At 42.1% G+C, this 18,472-nt stretch overlaps 2 protein-coding genes and 1 long non-coding RNA gene across 4 annotated transcripts in view; 2 read left to right on the forward strand and 1 right to left on the reverse strand.

Annotated features, from left to right (window-relative positions):
- Nucleotides 1-437: 437 nt before the first annotated feature.
- LOC128103128 (uncharacterized) overlaps nucleotides 438-18,472 on the reverse strand; it is a 31,514-nt gene continuing 13,479 nt past the window's right edge. For both annotated transcript variants that reach the window (XR_008215631.1, XR_008215630.1), the window contains exons 2-3: nucleotides 10,982-12,818; nucleotides 438-1,746 (exon numbers count right to left, since the gene is read on the reverse strand). This is a non-coding gene — a long non-coding RNA (uncharacterized LOC128103128). The remainder of the gene's footprint in view (nucleotides 1,747-10,981; nucleotides 12,819-18,472) is intronic.
- LOC128103073 (vomeronasal type-1 receptor 4-like) lies at nucleotides 4,878-5,994 on the forward strand. Its single transcript, XM_052727159.1, has one exon. It carries the CDS (start codon nucleotides 4,878-4,880, stop codon nucleotides 5,811-5,813), a length of 936 nt encoding a protein of 311 aa, XP_052583119.1. The 3' UTR covers nucleotides 5,814-5,994.
- LOC128103079 (putative vomeronasal receptor-like protein 4) lies at nucleotides 12,814-16,517 on the forward strand. Its single transcript, XM_052727165.1, has one exon. The coding sequence runs from the start codon at nucleotides 15,415-15,417 to the stop codon at nucleotides 16,315-16,317; it is 903 nt and encodes a 300-aa protein (XP_052583125.1). The 5' UTR covers nucleotides 12,814-15,414; the 3' UTR covers nucleotides 16,318-16,517.

Genomic DNA, 18,472 nt, shown 5'->3' on the forward strand with positions numbered 1-18,472 from the left:
ACTGTGCAAAAGGAAGGCAGCAGGACCCGGGGAGCAAACAGTTTATCACTTTCTACCTGTCTTCCAGAACCTTGGTTAGGGAGAGTTTGCAGCAGTCCATGGTGCTTGGTGGCAGAGCTGCTCATTCCATGGGCCCGGCAGAGACAGGACACAGGGGTCTGGGGGCATTTCAGTCTGGATGTGGGGAAGTACTGTTCTGCTCCAAGAATACCACCAGCATGTCCTCTGCCTACAGATGACTAGTTTCCTCTACAGAACTCATCCCGGATGGAAGCAGTATGAAGGATTCTCTTTCTGATATTTCCTTGCCTTTTATTGAATAAATCAGTCAAACTACTACAAGCTTTAAATTGCTTTGTTTTTCTTTATACTTCAAAGGTAAAAAAGATACTTAGAAATTTTCTAAACAAATTAACAGAGAGAACAGAGGAAAGTGCTCCTTGTTGGACCAGAGATAACTATTTTATTTTTCAACTTCTGTCCACCCTGACATATGTAGTATACAACTAAGTTTTTGTGCACCTGAATTTCCCATTCAGTGGAGAGGGTGGATATCCTGGTTTCCTCAAGAGCTGTTGTTTCATTCACAGCAGAAGCATTTCTGATTTCTATTATATGGCAGCTTCACCCACATGTGTAGAGACACCACCACACAGGGCAGAGAGAGAGACTAGTAAACTCAAACTCATCTCCCAAGGAAGCCCAGTGGTGCTTTCTCCTCAAGAACAAGATGATGATGCCATCATTTCTACAGTCAGCCTACATCCACATTTATTTACATCCTTTTGCATTTGGGATAGGAAGGGCTCCTGGGCACTAGAATGCAAAGTACACAGAAGGACCACTCTTGGACACACTTGAGTTTTAGAAGTGTCCTTGAAGTTTTATAACAAGTAAACATTGTTTTTGGAATAAGGTCCAGGTTGGGGAGGCATTTATATTTCAAGTCTCATATGATATTTAAAGTGCAGGAATGAAACAATCAATTACAGTGAACACCTTAACTACCAATGGGCACAGGGAGAACAAGGGACCCTAAACTCATCCTGGTCCATGTTTGGAACTTGCTCAATAAGCAGAAACCCCAGCGCTGAGCATCATTTATTCTAATTCTGTCTAAGGAGGGATTTAAGAAAGAGAAGCAGGTGACTTAGTCTATGTGTCAGAAGCCGGTCCCCTGCCAGATCTTAGCTTGTCTCTTTGGGAAGGTGAAAAACAGTCTGGAGATGTGGGAAGCTCGGTTAAAAAAAAACTCAGTTAGTTGTTCATTTTCTCATCTCACATCCTTCCTCTTAAAATCATTAAACCCTAATTAAGCTTGAAATAACTTCTGAGGAAAGCAGATGTAGTAATTGTGGAGAGAGAGGGAAGCTGTACTTCAGGGACTGGGGCCCTGCAGAGGCCTTCCTTCCCCCTGACACTGTGACAACATGAAACTTGAAGTCTGCACTACCTGATGGCAGCCAAGAGCCCCACAAATCCTGACAGTACAAATAGGACCTGGCAAGTGTCACTTCCCAGAGCTGCTCCCGAGGCTGTCTGCACCACAGAGGTCCAGGTGAGTTCACGGAGGTAAGATCTTCCATCCCCTCAGCTGTGCCATAGAGGGTTTCACTGAAGCAGAAGTCTCTCTCTTTGCCTAAGCCAGGGAGCAGTTTAGAGGCTCTGTGATCCTCAGGATCTGCTTTCCTTCTGGTGCTGAGGAGGCTGGTCCCTGGCTCCAGAAAGATCAAAGGAGTCTAGATCCTGGAGACACAGAAATGGAACAGAAATGTTGAAGCATCACTATCCATCCTCAGGCTGGAGGATCATGACAGAGCTCTGGCTGAGTCTCTACCTATGGTTATCTCCTTGCCTGTTTTTTTAAAGGAAGCTATAGGATGTATAAAAATTTCAAGAGTGTATCAAAATATTGAGACAGGGACTGGAGAGGTGACTCGGTGTTTAAAAGCACTTGCTGCTCTTCCACAGAACCTGGGTTTGTCCCAGCACTCACACGATATCTCACAACCATCTGAATCTATAGTTCTAGGAGATCTGATGTCTTCTTCTGGCCTCCACAGGCACCAGGCAAGCATGTAGTGCATATACATACATGCAGACAAAACACCCAGACATATAAATTGGTAAAAAAAATAAACTAAAACAAAAACAAAAACAAAAATGTTGAGACAGGCAGAATATAACACTCCTACTGTATCAACACTAGGGAATTGAATCAGGACCATTACATGCTGAAGACCAGCCTGTTACATAGCAAGACCTTTGCTCAAAAAAAAAAAAAAAAAAAAAAGAAGAAGAAGAAGAAGAGAAAACCAAAACAAAATGCTATTGTTTTGCAGTCTCCAGATTTACTATCATAATGATTCTAACATGTTATTACCATTGTGTTTATAAAATTTGTACTTTTCAATTTTGGTGCATTTCCATATTTCAAATATTGGCAAATGTTTTCTTTTACAATGTGTTGGTACTTCCTAAACACACTTACGATAAACTGGAAGGGTTTTGTTAAAGTTTCTTGATTCTGTCACATGATATTGTACACACTTGTAAGTCAATTTTAATCACTGTGTGCCTGGAAGGTGTGGAGAAGTATAAAACACTAGAGTAGCAGCTGCCATTACCATCTTGAGAATCCCTGCCGTAAAAGATCCTGACTGTGAATTAGTATCATTCTGAAACAGCTCGTCTAAATTTTATCCCAGTGCTAAGGAAAAGGAGCAATAATCTTGTATTTATTGGCATGGAAGAAATCACTAATGTACTTCAGAGTTCTAGTGTTATATGGGTTGTTGTATTCTTAGTCTCTGTAGATAGAAATCATGTCTCCTAAAACATTTCACAAGAAAATCTAAGAGATGAGCCGTCTCTACTTCCCTGTGATACTTCATATGAAAAGAGAAATCACTTTTGAGATGTCCAGGAAGCTGACTTCAAACAGGATGCAGGGCTTTAAAGTTTGGAGAAAAGAAAATAGTGTTAGAAAGTAGAATCCCTGGCCCTTAAACAAATGGAAAACATTCAGTATTTTCCATCAGGACTAGAGGTGAAAGGATTGCAGAGATTTCTACAGATTCCAATCTCTAGGTAGTTAATGATTATTCCAAATGTAGTAATGAATGTAGTGATGCTGATATGCCTGCTATTAATGTCTGCAGCATGTTTCATTATTTACAGACATATAGGATGATATCCTGAATTGTAGGGTGCAATAGCACAGGAGATAATTACCCCTTTGTTAGAGGAGCAGTTCAAAGGCCATAATTGACATTACTAGAGTCATTAGACAACATGAACCCACAAGGCTATGTTCAAAAAGGTCACAGGTGATAGCAAGACATAGATATTTAAAGCAATCCTGTGAGTTTATGAGGGAGCAAAGGGAACAGGGGCATTCCAAGTACTCAGAACACACAAACCCATGGAGCGACTGAAATATCCAGTTTCCTCTCAGTCTAGAAAAGGTGCCCAAAGCTTACCATAAGTCCCTGAGAAATGAGAACGGAGGATCACCTGAACATGAACAATAACATCCTGCTGAGATCTAGAGTTCTGGAATCAGCTCAGACCGATGCAGAACAAAGCAGCCTGCCTGATAAACAGGTTGGAGAAGAATCAGGAGAAGCAGCTGCAAAGCAAACTGACAAACTGCTGCTCACAAGGCCCCACAGAGGCAAATGACACCGTGAACTCTGAGATGGGAATCTCTGGTCACACAGTAGCCCCAACCTACGGTACTGTATGTTGCCAATACTGAGGAGCCATAACTCAAAAACTTCACTCATTTCATAACAGCACATAATACTTCATTAATCCCCTTCTCCCATCCACCTCATCATCATCCCCTGGTCCAGAGCTATTCCAAACTCTTTTAGATGCCGTGAGGTTGCTCATTGGGGGGTCACAGATTCCCTGAAGACATCCACTGAGATCACAGCCCTCTGTTATCACTCTCCTAGGAAGTGTCCCACAATTCCTCTCAATGCCCCCCCATCGCTGCAACAGGGTAATTATATGACTTTCTAACCCAGGACTCTTTTTCAGGATGTCTTTTGATGATTCAGCTTTAATATTTGGACCCTATCTGGAAAGGTTATTCAATATGACTTTTCACTGAAGACTATTTTTTTAAAACATAATCATTTATATGGAGTGAAATCACAGAATAGTCAATGTCAAAAATATAAATGGAGAAATCAAAACTATAAAGCTTTAAGGCCAAATGCAAACCTGGGAATAGTTCTACTAATCCAGATGCAGACAAGAAAGGAATATCAGACAAAGAAGGAGACAGTGTGGAGGGTAAGGTACCAAATCTGAGATATGTTACAGGTGTTGACCCAGCAGGGATTCCCAGTGTGTGTGAGGTGATGTGGGGAAGGCACACAGATTCAGCATGAGCCTCAGGCTTTGGGAGTCAGGTGGGAAAATATCAAGAAATAGAATGAGAAACAGAGGAAGAAATTTTGGTTGGAGAAACTTGGAATTCAATTCAGCTATGCTGAGAGTTAACTAGGATAACCCACGCACACAGACAGACAGACAGACACACACACACACACACACTTGACCAAGTCAACTTTGCTAGTGCACAGCTCAAAAATCAAAATCTCCTCTAAACCTTTAGCTTTTGAACAGCAGTTCCCAAACTCATCGGTCAGATATTTTAATATCGCAGAGTCCACAGTGGGGGGAAAAGGAGGCATTTCAAGGACCTAATCTGCACACATTATCTGTGTCCATGGCTGCCTCCTGCACACTAGAAAACCCTATTATGCAAAATGTGTTTTTCAGATCAATGTCTAACATTACTGATGCTTTTTTGAAAAGGATTTACAGCCTGGAAACAAGTTTTTCTACCTAAGAAGGAAGAAATGGTTTTGAAGTTTATTAAGGAAATAGTTTTCCTCTTCACCACTGTGCTTGGCATTCTGGGGAACATTTCTGTTTCTGTGAATTATATGTTCAGTTGGTGGGGAGGCCCTGAGAAGAAACCCATACACCTTATTCTCATCCACTTGGCTTTTGTGAACATCATAATCCTTCTTGCAAAAGGATTGCCAAAGACAATAGCAGCTTTTGGTTTGAGAAACTTCCTAGATGACATAGGCTGTAAGATCCTCATTTACCTGGAGAGGGTGGCCCGTGGCCTCTCCATCTGCACCAGCAGTCTCCTCACTGTGGTCCAGGCCATCATCATCAGTCCCAGAGCATCTGGGTGGAGGAGGCTCAGACCAAAGTCTGCATGGCACATCCTTCCATTCTTTTCTTTCTTTTGGATACTCAATGCTTTAATAAGTATGAACCTAATCCACTCCATCACAAGTATAAACCTGAATATGTCACAGCTTAAGAATGACTACAACTATTGTTATTTTATGCTAGAAAGTCAGAAAACAAAGTGGATTGTTCTTCCTCTCATGGTCCTGAGAGATGCTGTGTTTCAGGGTACCATGGGAGGGGCCAGTGGCTACATGGTATTTCTTCTCCACAAGCACCACCAGCATGTCCTCTACCTTCAGAAGGCCAAGCTTCTCTACAGAACTCCCCCTGAGCTGAGAGCTGCCCAGAGTGTCCTCCTTCTGATGCTCTGTTTTCTTTTCTTCTATTGGACTGACTGTGCGTTTTCTCTTTTTTTAAGTCTCTCCTCAGGGAACAATTCTATGATAATAATTATTCGGGAATTTCTGGTCCTTGGTTATGCAATCTTCAGCCCCCTTGTGCTGATTCACAGGGATGGACTTCCGGCTGAGTGTTGGCATGCTCAGTGGAAGAAATTGAGAAAATGTCCCGCTCGTTTATCTGTTTAATAATCATAAAAGAAATCTCTGTTCTCTAATATTGTGGGTAAGACAAAATCCAACCAAAGCACTTTAAAGATGTTTTAATTCATAGACAATAATCCCAGTGACTCACAACCTTGACTTAAGAGAGATCTAAGCAAATCACAATGATATGGATATTTTCTCCAACTAGGCACCTTGGAGAAGTGCCTTTAACCACAGATTATGAAAATGATTTTCTCAGCACTGTGAGTCCAGGAGTGGGATGTGTGAAGATAAATTAGGTAAATTTTATAAAAAGAACTCATCTATCTCTATTTTAGCCAGGAATTTATCTTAGATCTATAGCCACAGGTAGATTAGTTCTTTGAGAATTTCATTGGGGGAAAATGTTATACAGATAGATAAACAACATATTGTTGTTTCCTAAACACAATAATTTAACCACAAAAAGCCTATTTTGGGCTGCTTGAAATCAGGTTAATTATCCAACCACAGAAAGGATCTTATGCAATTGTGAAGAAATGGTGAAGAATCAAGACACCTTTATCTGGAATGACATGTACTGTGAAATTTCAGTCAATAGAATCCATTGACACCGATCACAGAACTGAAATGCATGAAAACATTTAATCGATGCATGAAGACAGTCTGCAGTAACATAGATTATAGACTGTATAACCAGGGAATGTATGCACAGTAAAGTGCCATTCTATATCCCTCTGTAACTGCTGTATTCATAAAAATGTGAATTTGTTTTTCATTATTGATAAATAAATGTGTTTGCAAGCAGACAGGGCCTGTTGGTAGCTGCCCTTTGTTGCACCCTGACTCTCCACAACACTATTCATCTCTCTGTCATGAAAGAACTGCATAAGGATATGATTCTAATTTAATTTAATTGGCAATTTCTGCAATTGGATCCACACAATAAGATACTGGGTAGAGAATATGGGTCTAGCTATCAGATATTAGATGAACCCATTATGAAAAATACGTACTGATAGTTAACTTATTATATTATCTTTGAACATAAAACTCTAGAATTGTTAGAGACAGATTTGAACCCTATTTGAAAATAACATTTCTATCACCTATGATGAGAACCCCTGTAAACATCTGGGTACATCAAAGTTCTACTTTACAATGGTCAATCTATATTTATTTTGTGTTTGGTTGCACCAAAAATGTTAGTAATTTCTGTTATACTTTTATGCTATAGTTCCTTAAGTAGCTTGGCTTTCTAGTATAAATATTACCTTGCAGTGTGAATGTAAAAATATCTTAGATTTCAAATATTTTCTTCAGTTATCATTTGTTCCAACATTATGAAAGGTTTCGCAGGCAATCATCAGTGCAGGATTTGTTTTTATATTTTTATTTTACTGGCAACAAAATCTATGAAGAGAAGGAGTGAACACAACTCAAATTCCAGTCTGTCCTTTCTCAGGCTGTGTCAATGGTCATGCATCTCCTGTCTACTCTTAATGCTCAGCATCCTTCTCTCCCAGTTCAGATGCAACTCATTGCTCGTCCCCCATCCCCAGGATCTTACATCCTTCCCTTTGAGTCAGCTCTCAAAGACTGATGTAGAAAGTGCTTGTTTGAAATCTGGTTCCTTCAGATCAAGGCGTTTTGCCAGGTGTGGGTGTGCATGCCTGCAGTCTCAGGACTGAGGATGTTAAAAAGGGGGGACAGTTAGGGTGAGGATAAAGGAGGAAGAGGAGAAGGAGGTGGAGGCAGATCTGGGAGGTTGACTCTATCAGTAATGTGCTGGCTGTGCATTATGAGACCCGGAGTTCTCATAGGACCATGTAATAAAATAAGCCATGCACAGTGGCCTGTGTAACTCTAGGACTGAAAGGTGGAGAAAGACAGATCCTGGCAGCTCACTGGCCAGCCAGTCTATCCATTCTGTAAGCTCTGAGACACCCAGTCTCAAAAGATAAGATGTAGAGGGCAGAGGAGAGAGCTCCCCAGGTAAGGGAACTTGCCACTAAGCCTGATGAAGCAAGTTCGGTCCTTGGTACCCACATAGTGCAAGGACAGAACTGACTCCATTAAGTTCCCTCTGACCTCCATGTGCATCACACACACACACACACACACACACACACACACACACACACACACACACACGAATCAAAAAATAATGATAATGCGGAGAGTTACTGTGGAAGATGACACCAGATATCAACCTCCATATTTCCATGTGGAGAGAGAGACACAGAGAGAGAGAGAGAGAGAGAGAGAGAGAGAGAGAGAGAGAGAGAGAGAGAGAGAGAGAGAGAGAGAATGCAAGACTTCAGCAGTAAGTGAGTAAGTTCATACCCAGGCACATCATAAATTGCTAAATATTAAAACAATAAATTAACCTGCCAGAAACAAGACACTTCTTATGAAGAAACCTGGATTCTCAAATGACACTGGAGTTTTCACAGGGCACAGTGAATGTTATACAGAATTTGCATTGATCACCTTTCCTTATGGAACCTCTACTCAGATTGGTGGGGCACAGTGACATTTTACACCTCTAAAAACCAGTGTAGGGTCTGGAGAGATGTCTCAGAGGTTAAGAGCACTGAAAGCTCTTCTATAGGACCCTATTTCAATGCCCAGCACCCACAGGGCAGCTCACAACCATCTGTAACTCCATTCCCAGGGGCCGTGATGCTCACTTCAAACTTCCACAGACACTGCATGCGTGTAGTACACAAATACTCAGGCAAGCAAATACTAATAAACATAAAATAAAAGTAAAATCTAAAAAAAAAATTTCTAAAAACTAATGTCAGTTTAGACTAGTGTCCTATCAAATCTGAAAAGAGTAAGTAAGTTCATTTCTCACCACAAAGTAACCTAGTAAATGAGTGCAGTTCGTTTGACCAGAAGGCACATTGACTGACAGCACATATTTGTGGTGGCATCTATGAAAGGGAATCTGGCTCCGCCCTCTTTGCAGGCGCTTTGAGACTGAACATTGACTCATATCTGGGAACGTGCTGATGAACAGTTCTAGTGTTTCAAGTGAGATGAATCCAGATCTGGTGATTTCCCCCTTGTATATAGCATATAGAATTCTGGTGGAGTTCGAGGCCACTTGAATTTTACAATTATCAGATACCATGATCAGCTGATCAGCACAAGAGGTTTCTCTGCCTTGAACTGTTCTGATCACTGTTATTTCCATGACCATAGCAACCTTCCTTATGGTGATTAGGTCTCATTACTTGTTCCCTAGCCCCTTGGAATCAGATCATCACAGTTTGACTAGAGATTCCATGTCAACTGGTGAGCCCCAGCACAGAGCTCATCAGAATGCTGGGGCCTGTCCATTCTATGAAATGATTTCTCACAGCCACAGTGCAAGGCTGTGCACTACCAAGACTATACAGTGTATAAAGTGATGTTCTGACACCTATTTATACACGTGTTCCCACATACACAAGCACATTGTGAATTGTGAAAAATAATCAACATGTTTACAAGTTCATTGTCTCTTTTCACAGTGCTAACTAATGTGTGTGTAAACCAGGTTCAGAACCTTTGACTCTGAATCTCTCTCAATCTTTCTCCCCCAGCTTCAAACATTTACAAACATCTAATGTTGATCTTTGAAGGATTCCACATAGATTATGTGAATTAACTGAAACCAGAAGCCTTATGAAGAAATCTGCTAAATACCAAGTGAACAATGGGTTAGTTAAGGTAAAATACAGAAATATCTAGGAAATTTTCATGTGTCACTTGAAAAATTCATAATGACCATTTAAAAAATAAATTTTGTCTAAAAAGAAACACAAGGGGAGGATGATGGAAAGTAATACAAAGGTAAAAAGGGAGTAAGATAAATAACGCTATAGGGAAACTTCATAAGCTTACATTAAAATACATGTTATTTATCTCTCTGTGTGTATATATACATGTATATACACTTAAATATACACATACATCACAAATACACAGTTAAAATAGAGTTACCCCACGCAGAGGATAATAATCCTCCCAGAAGCAATGGACTAACAACCCTAGTACCTAGCAAAGGAAACTGCTCTTTTGAGTTTTTGGTCAAGGGTATCCAAGGACCCCCAGAACAATATAGGCTACAGCCATCATCCTTGGTTACCTCCCAGAACTTGAAGGCAAGACCCTATTGCTGAAGATATCACAAACTTCACATAAAATACTTGGGGGAAATCAACCTGGTAATTGACCTGGAAGCCTCCTTCCTGAGAGCTACTTCTTAATAGTGTTTTAAGATGATGTACACACTGCTGAGGGAGAAAAGTCAACAGTAGTAATTATTATTCAGCTGTAAAGCCTACAAACCACAATGGGTGACCTGGCAAGGTATGTCTAATGGCTCAACAGAGGCACATATATATTGGGTAACCAACAGCATCTTGGGGATCACCAACAGCATCTTGGGGATCACCAACAGCATCTCGGGGATAACCAACAGCATCTCGGGGATAACCAACAGCATCTTGGGGATAACCAACAGCATCTTGGGGATAACCAACAGCATCTTGGGGATAACCAACAGCATCTTGGGGATAACCAACAGCATCTTGAGGATAACCAGCAGCTGTCTAAATGGATTTAATGGATGCTCAATAGGAGAAAACTCATGCTTGGCCCTATCTATAAAGCTAGCTAAGATCCCATGGGTGGAAAGGTCACAGATTGTAGAGGAGAAACTTACTACTGCCATTTTCCTAAATCAATAAAGTTTTAAACTGTGTTCCAAATACTTATGCTTAAGTCCACAGATAAGTATACCTCTCACCCATTGTGGTAGTTTGAATGAAAATGGGCACCATAGACTCATAGGGAGTGGCATTATTTGAAAGGATCAGGGCATGTGGCCTTGTTAGAGTAGGTGTGGTCTCTTGTTAGAAGAAGTGTGTCACTGGGGGCCGGCTTTCATGTTTCAGAAGCTCAAGCCAGGCCCAGTGACACTGTCCTCCTGCTGCCTGCTGATATGGATGTAGAACTCTCAGAGACCTCTCCAGCACATGTCTGCCTGATGCCCCCATGCTTCCAACCATGACAATAATGGACTAAACCTCTGAACACACACACACACACACACACACACACACACACACACACACACACACACACAAGCAAGACTCTGGAGTGGGAAGCTCTCAGGAGAAAATGAAGAACGGATTGGGTTTCACAGCACTCACAAATGAGTGATCAGATCAGCCAGCAACATCAGTGCTTCTCCTGGTTCTCGGAAAGCTGCCCTCTTGTCCTTCTTATAGGAATTTTCGTAGGAAATTCACAAAGTGATCTGAAAAGGACATCAAAGGAAGCATCAACTCCCCACCACTTTTATGTGAAGGGACCTGTGTACTAAGCTCTGGATCAAGTCATGATCTGGGATCCAGCTGTTCACTTCCTTCTGAGATACCACTGTTGACATCAACATGTCCCAAGCACTTCTCAGGGATGGGAGGAGGGGGGTGACAAGCTCCATGCTTAGGTGCAGTACTGTCTACCAAGTGACAGCCAAAAGATGCCTTCTGTGTACATTTGTTCAGCTTCCTCCACAGCCTTTTCTTGACTGTGAAAATGGGTTTGTATCTACAATAGGGTCCCCTTCTGACCCTCTCCCACCTCAGTAGTTGTCCTTCCAAGGGCAGGAACTCCTTTCCCACGCTGTTACGTCTGTGAGACCTTATCAGATGTTCTGCCTGATCCTCAGCTCTCCCCGTGCTACACACACCTCAGCTGTCCGACTTGTCGTCTGTCAGATTCTAGTCCACGTCCCACCTGAATGAGAAGGACCAAGTTCCCTCATGCACAGCTCTAGAAAATGGGAAAGTCTGGACATAGAAACTTCAGTTATTGTTTCCTTTCTCATTTCACACACTTCTATGGACACAATGAAACCCTAATGACTACTGAGGTAATTGCTGAGGCACGGTGATGAAGTAATTGTGGAGGGAGAAGGAAGGCCGTACTTCAGGGACAGATTCTGCAGAGACTTCCTTCTCTGGGACAGCACTGCACTGACAGACTTGACATCCCAGGGACCCGTGATGACAGCCACGGCCCAGCAAACCCTAAAGGTACAAATGCAGTGTGGGAAGGCTCGTCTTCCAGGACTCCCCCAGAACCTGACTGCACCTCAGCTGTGAACGTGAGTAGACCTGGAGCTCTCTGGTTTACACACGAGCCACATAAATTTCCCTCTGAGACTTGTTAACCTCTTTGTTAGTAAGCCAGAGAGTCAAGACAGGGTTCAAAAGATTTAAGACTTTCCCCTGTCTAAATTTATGTGGCTGAGCAAGAAACTGATGGAGACCACTTCCAGCACCTGTCAGTCCACCATTGCTTGAGCATTTCTGTCTGAGTCGAGATCATGCATCTTTGGAGAGCTCTGGGGTCTTGTCATAGGTCCTCATTGTATGCTCTTTTGGAAAACAGAAAGATAATGTGTCTGGGTTTCTAGCCAGAACTAGTTTGCTTTGGCCTCACTTTTCACCTATACAATGGTTCTGTTGTCAGGATTAGTTACATCCATTTCTTCACCTGATTTTTGGTGTGTCACTGTGTTTTAAATGGACCATCTTTCTCCTTTTCTTATATTCTTAAGTCCCATGAACATTGAGATTAATTTGAAGATGTTATTTAAACATCCATCCTTAGCACCTCCCCATCTCCATTCATGGTATTACACACATGTAAATCAGCTTCACTTGCTACGTGCCTGTTTGTTGAGGGCTCTGTTGTCAAGAAGTTGTTCTTTTGAGAATTCCAACTGCTTTGCCAGGTTGTTTAGTATCCTTTGAGGGGAACTCCCTTAAATTTAGCCCAGTGTTGATTTCAAGGAGCTCTAATCTCCAGAGCCTGGGGTGGATGCACTTGATGGTATCCTATGCATCGATCTGAAAGCGAGGCTTATCTTCTAGAACACTTTGCTGTAGAGTTCCAGAAGGCATTTGCAGAGTGGGGGCCGTAGCTCAGAGGTGGAGTGTTTGCCTTCAAAGCATGGTGCCTGAAATTCAATCCCCAGGGCTGCCCAAAAGAAAAGAAACAAAGAAAACATTTAGCATATTTGCCCCTCCTTCCTCTGACACTCTTCATTTTACTCTGTGGTAATAAAAAAGTAACTTCTTGGATGTCTTAAGTGAATAACAAATCTGATTCTGAGATATGGACTATTGGCAAGGTGAAAAAATAAATACCCATAGAAAAGCAGGAAAAATAGACAAAAGAAAAGACTTGATGAGTCCATAAAGGCACTGAGGCATATACAGTGACAAAATAATGAATCATTTTATAGTCCAGACTTATTACTTAAAACAGATGTGCTAGCTAAAGCTGGTCGCATCCTGCATTACATGACAGACTAAGGTTGGGTAGGCCTTTAACAGTGCACTGCTTCAGTCTTTACTCTCTCCATTTGTCATCTGTCAGAAGAAACAAGGCTCAAAAGGCAGCAACTGACGTACCTGAAGTCATGGGGCTGCCTAGTACCGAGGAGGGAAGCAGCTGTGCTGTCAGAAACCTTCAGGACAGAGAGGTCTGCTGCACTCGTTTAAAAATTAGAAGATAGTAAAGGCCAGAGAGAACAAGGCAACACAAGATGACTTGTAGAATTTCATTCTGAACATACAGAATGCATGCAAAGCGCAGTAACCTAGGGATAGGCTCAGGCATCCTGGAGTCTTTGATTCCTGAGAAACAGTCCCAAGTCTTATATGGCTTCATAGCTGAGAGTCATAGAACACTTTCCTTGACTAAAACATTCCACCCCGCAGTGAAGCTCTTTAAGCAAAAAGGTAAACAATTCAAAAGAGCTTCAGAAAATCCCTAAATCCAACCAGATCCACCAGGCTCCTCCTTGCCAGAGTAAACAAGGAAAGCTGAAAGTCTTTCTCAGGCTAACTGAGCTAAGCTATGAAAAAGATGAACTACAAAAAAAGACTCAGACTCTCAGCCAAGCTGCAAAGAAGACCGAGGCCAGACCAGCTGCCTGGGAGAAGCAGAAACCAGCCTGGCTGCCTGGAAGAGGTTTAGACCAACTGAGTCACTTGGAGAGGACAGTCTCCAACCTGTCCCGCAGCCTGTGGTGTGCTCCAGGTTTCCCTGCATTTGTGAGATGTTGCTCATGCTGGGTGAGCCTCAGTGATGCAGTTGTCTTTGAGTCATCCTGTAAGTAATCCCTCACCCATACTCTTGTAAGTAACGCAAGAGAATTCATTGGTTCACCAAGTTGGACTTTGTTGGTATCCACTGAAGATGACCCCTGCACAGCAGGGGTTCCCTTGGGGACCAGATTAGGCACAAACCCTACCCAAACACCTGTTTTCACAGAGAGATCCTTTATCACAGCTGTAATTCTCAGAAAGAGAAAATAGGGGAGGTCTCTGTTAGAATGGGCTAGGATTTGGTGGTATGTTTTGATTGGACATGATAATTAGGTGAACCAAAGGGGCTTTTGCTGGACTTTAATACTTTGATAGCTGGACTTTGGTATTCAGCCTCGGGAGGAGGAAATGGTCAAATAAGGGAACAGACCTCGGTGGCTAGCCTTAGAAATGTAATCCAACAGTTTTTAGCAAGGCAGACAGAATCTGGTAGAAGGGCAAGGCCTGCTAGAGCCATGCTTGCCACGCTTGAGCTGGCCAGTCCCTTCATCCATACTTTGGTCTGTTGTGGGATCCCTGTCTGGGGTGAGTAGATGTGTGTTGCATCTCCCCAGGAAAAGCTTTGTCACACAACAGTGAGACACCAGGTTGGCACTCACAGATAACAAAAAACAAACCCCTCAACTAGGCACATCCAGTAAACCCAGCACTTGGGAGGTGGGGGCAGGAAGATTAACAGTTCAAGTTCATCCTCACCTACATACCAAGGTCAAAGCCAGCTCAACAGGTTAGTAGGTCTTACTCTGTTCTTGGAAGCTTGGAGGATCTCTGCTTCTTTCAGGCATCTAGGTTTGTCTGAAAATATTTGTCAGAAGTCCTGTTTATATACAGGTTGGGAGGGGTGGGGGATCAGTTTCAGGGACGTCCTGCAACTACTGAGTTGTTTACTTCCCGTATTTAATGAGCTTCCTTCCCTGTAGAATGAAATGTTTCACTCCACCCCCTTAGAACACTTTTTACCTCCCTTTAACATCATGTATCTTAAGGAGCTTCGCTCCAAGAAGGAAAGTCTTAATCTTGGAGAAAACTGATACACAACAGGTGTGCAGAGTGAAAACAAAAGAGAAGCCAATACTTGGGACCACACCTGTTTAAAAACATTTACTGTGCAATAGTGCTCATGTTTAGTTTTTTTCTAGGAAAAAAAATGATCATGTAAATTTTAGAAGTGAGGAACACAAAGAGGTATTTTTTTTTTTGGAAAAGCAAATAGATGAATTAATGTGGGATTTGTGTCTAAAATATCACTATTATCAGCATGTCAGTGAAAATAAGAAAATGAAAAAGAAGAAAAGCAAAGACAATAATCATGTGCCTGCTAGAAAAGAACCATGTACATGTTCATATTTCATAAATTTCTCATGTAACATAGAGACAATCCAGGGAGGTGAAGTATGTTAGCTTCACTCATTTGTGTTTCCCAAAATGTATTTCCCTAGTTCTCACCGTGAAGTCAAAAGATGATCTGGAGTGACCTCATCCAGCAACTAATCTTCCTTTCTCTTTCTGGACTTGGAATTTTAGGAAACATCCTTTTATTTATAAGACATGTACATATGTTTATCATGGGTTCTAAGAAAAAACCGATAGACCTTATCTTCACTCACCTGGCAATTTCAAATGTAATCATTCTTTATACTTCAGGGGTCAGATACATAGCCACAGACTTTCATTTCAAAAATGTTCTGGGGGATGCAGGTTGTAAAGCTGTGGTTTATCTGGCAAGGGTGGCCCGGGGCCTCTCCATCTGCACCACCTGTCTCCTCAGCGTGGTCCAGGCTGTCACCATCGGTCCCAGGACTTCCTTGTGGAGAAAGCTCAAACCACAGACCTCATGGCAAGTTCTTCCCTTTCTCCTCCTCCTTTGGATCTTTAATGTTCTCATAAGCTCCAACTTGCTTTATCACATCACAGCAGGCAGCAGTCTGAATAGCTCTAGAGCTGGGGCATACAGAAAGTATTGCTATATGCTGCCATCCGGGTATACAGTTAAATGGCTTTTTCTGTCTCTCATGGCTCTTCGTGATGTCATCTTTCAAAGTCTCATGGGCTGGAGCAGTGGGTACATGGCATTCCACCTGTATAGACATCACAAGCGTGTCCTCTACCTTCACAGCTCCGGGTTTGCAAATAGGGCCAGCCCAGAAGTCAGAGCTACATGGAGTGTTCTCGTTCTTATGACCTGTTTCCTCCTCTATTACTTGGGAGATTTCATTTCCTCCTTCTACATTGGTTCTGTCTTCACACTTGATTCCATAATACTAAATGCTAAATTGTTTCTAGGAGTTGGCTATGCTGCTCTCAGCCCCTTTATCCTGATAATAAAGGATTTCCACTTGGCTAGCTGCTGGCATGCTCTCTGAGGAGTCAGGATGTTCTGTAACAACCCCTCCAGCTAATAAAGTGGGAGAATCACCAGACGCTGCACATTGTGACTTAAGAAAAGGACAGAGGGAAGATTAAGGAGTAGCCCCAGACTTCTTGCAGTGCATGTGGAGTTAACAAGTCATCCTACAGCTTCTCTCAATTGACAGAGAGAGAGAGAGAGAGAGAGAGAGAGAGAGAGAGAGAGAGAGAGAGAGAAGAGAAGAAAAGAAAAACCTGGTATGGTGGTGCATGCCTTTAAATCCAGCACTCAGGAGGCAGAGGCACATGAATTCAAAGCTAGTGTGATTTTTTATTTATGTAGCAAGTTTCAGGGCAACCAAAAGAAAGACAAGGAAGGGAGGAAAGGGAGGGGAGGGAGGGGAGGGAGGGAATGGAAGGGAACAGAAGGGAAGGAAAGAGAGAAAGAAAAGTTCACAGGGCAGCATTCAGCCTCATTCAATTCCAAACAGTGAGACACAAAGATGTCCTCGTAGGAAGAAAAGATGAACAATTAAAGTACATGGAGTGCCACAGTTCTAAAGAATGGGAAGTTCCTGCTGTATTCACAGACACCAGTCTCCAGAAGACGGCGTCAAATCCCAAAAGCAAGGATCATGCGCACTGCATAGCTGGTACTGAAGAGTAATGAGAATGTCAGATTTCTAAAGGAGAAAACATGTGTATGTCTATATAAATCGGACCTGAAGAAATGCAAAAATGCAAAGAGGAACCACAAGCAAGAAACGGAATCAGCCAAGATGTTCCACAGCAGAAGAAGGAATAAAGAAGCATAAATACACGATGGAGTTTCATTCAGATGTAAAGAAAAATGAAATTATTATGAGCTTTTCAAAGTAGATGGAACTAGAAATTATTGTGGTAAGCAAGATAATCCACATTCAGAAAGACAAATACTGCATATTTTCCCTCTTATATCAATCCTAGATTTAAATTTTTATATTTGTATATCTGAGGGAGAGTCATAAAATTAGAGAGGGGGCCATGGGAAGGAAAAGAGAGGTCTGAAGAGAGGGAGAAAAGAGAACGAGGCTAACTGAGGGAGGGAGAAGCCAGCGAGCAGTGGGCGGGAGGGACAGAGTGAGGAGGAGGAGCAACAGGAAGCGTCCAGGAAATGTCATAAGGAAGCACACTACTGTGTATACTGTTTTCCAAAATCTGATGTTTTGAATGAATTATGTATTGGAAAAATCATGTTAGTATAGCATCCATGAGCTGGTAGTTTTTATGTCAGCTTGACACAGGCTAGAGCCATTTTGGAAGAGGAACCTCCATTGAGAAAAAGCCTCCACCAGATTACCTGTAAGCCAGCCTGTGGTGCATTTCTTGACTGAGATTAACGTGGGAGGGCCTGGCTAACTGTGGACAGTGCCACCTCTGAGCTGATGGCCCTGGGTGCCATGAGACAGCAAACTGAGCAAGCCATTAAGAGCAAGCTAGCAAGCAGCATTCCTTCATGGCCTGTCCATCAGGTCCTGCCTTGAGTTCCTGCCTCCCTTCCCTTGTTGATGGACTATTTCCTGGAAGTGGAAGCAAAACAAACTCCAGGTTTCCTCCCCAGGTTGCTTTTGGTCATGGTGTTTTATCACAGCAATAGAAATCCTAAGACAACACATCAAAAATGTTACTGAAAATATACCAACAGAGAATAGTAGGCACATATTGCAAGATAAAATTTAAAACATAGGCCAGGCAGATTAATTATTTGAAAGAAAACCTAATTTACAAACATGGCAGGAAGAGAAAGCATAAAAACCCGAAGCTGTGGCTGAGCATGGTGGTACACATTTTTAATCCCACCACTCTAGAAGCAGAGACAGATGGATTTCTGTGGGTTCAGATCCACACAACATGGGAAGAAACACAGCAAAACAAAGAGCATTTTAAAAAATCTGAAGCTTTTTTTTAGTGAATAAATTAAATATTTATACACAAACATTACTGCATGATATGAAAATAAATTTCAAACCCAAGAGCATTCCCTCACGAATTCTTCCAAACATTTATTCAGGAAAAGGGCCACTACTACACAAAGGCTTCATTCACCATGGCATGTAAAAGAACACTTCCAGACTCATTTGGTAAAACCAGCACCATGTCAGTACCATCAAGGCGCCTATATCAAGGAGAGCC

This window comes from Peromyscus californicus, unplaced genomic scaffold, assembly GCF_007827085.1.
Source record: "Peromyscus californicus insignis strain IS unplaced genomic scaffold, ASM782708v3 Scaffold_8__1_contigs__length_139910024, whole genome shotgun sequence".
In the NCBI taxonomy this organism is placed as follows: domain Eukaryota; kingdom Metazoa; phylum Chordata; class Mammalia; order Rodentia; family Cricetidae; genus Peromyscus; species Peromyscus californicus.

Bases quoted from the DNA above. Each gene is read 5' to 3' on its own strand.
- LOC128103073 (XM_052727159.1), top strand. From the start codon at position 4,878: ATGGTTTTGAAGTTTATTAAGGAAATAGTTTTCCTCTTCACCACTGTG.
- LOC128103079 (XM_052727165.1), top strand. From the start codon at position 15,415: ATGATCTGGAGTGACCTCATCCAGCAACTAATCTTCCTTTCTCTTTCT.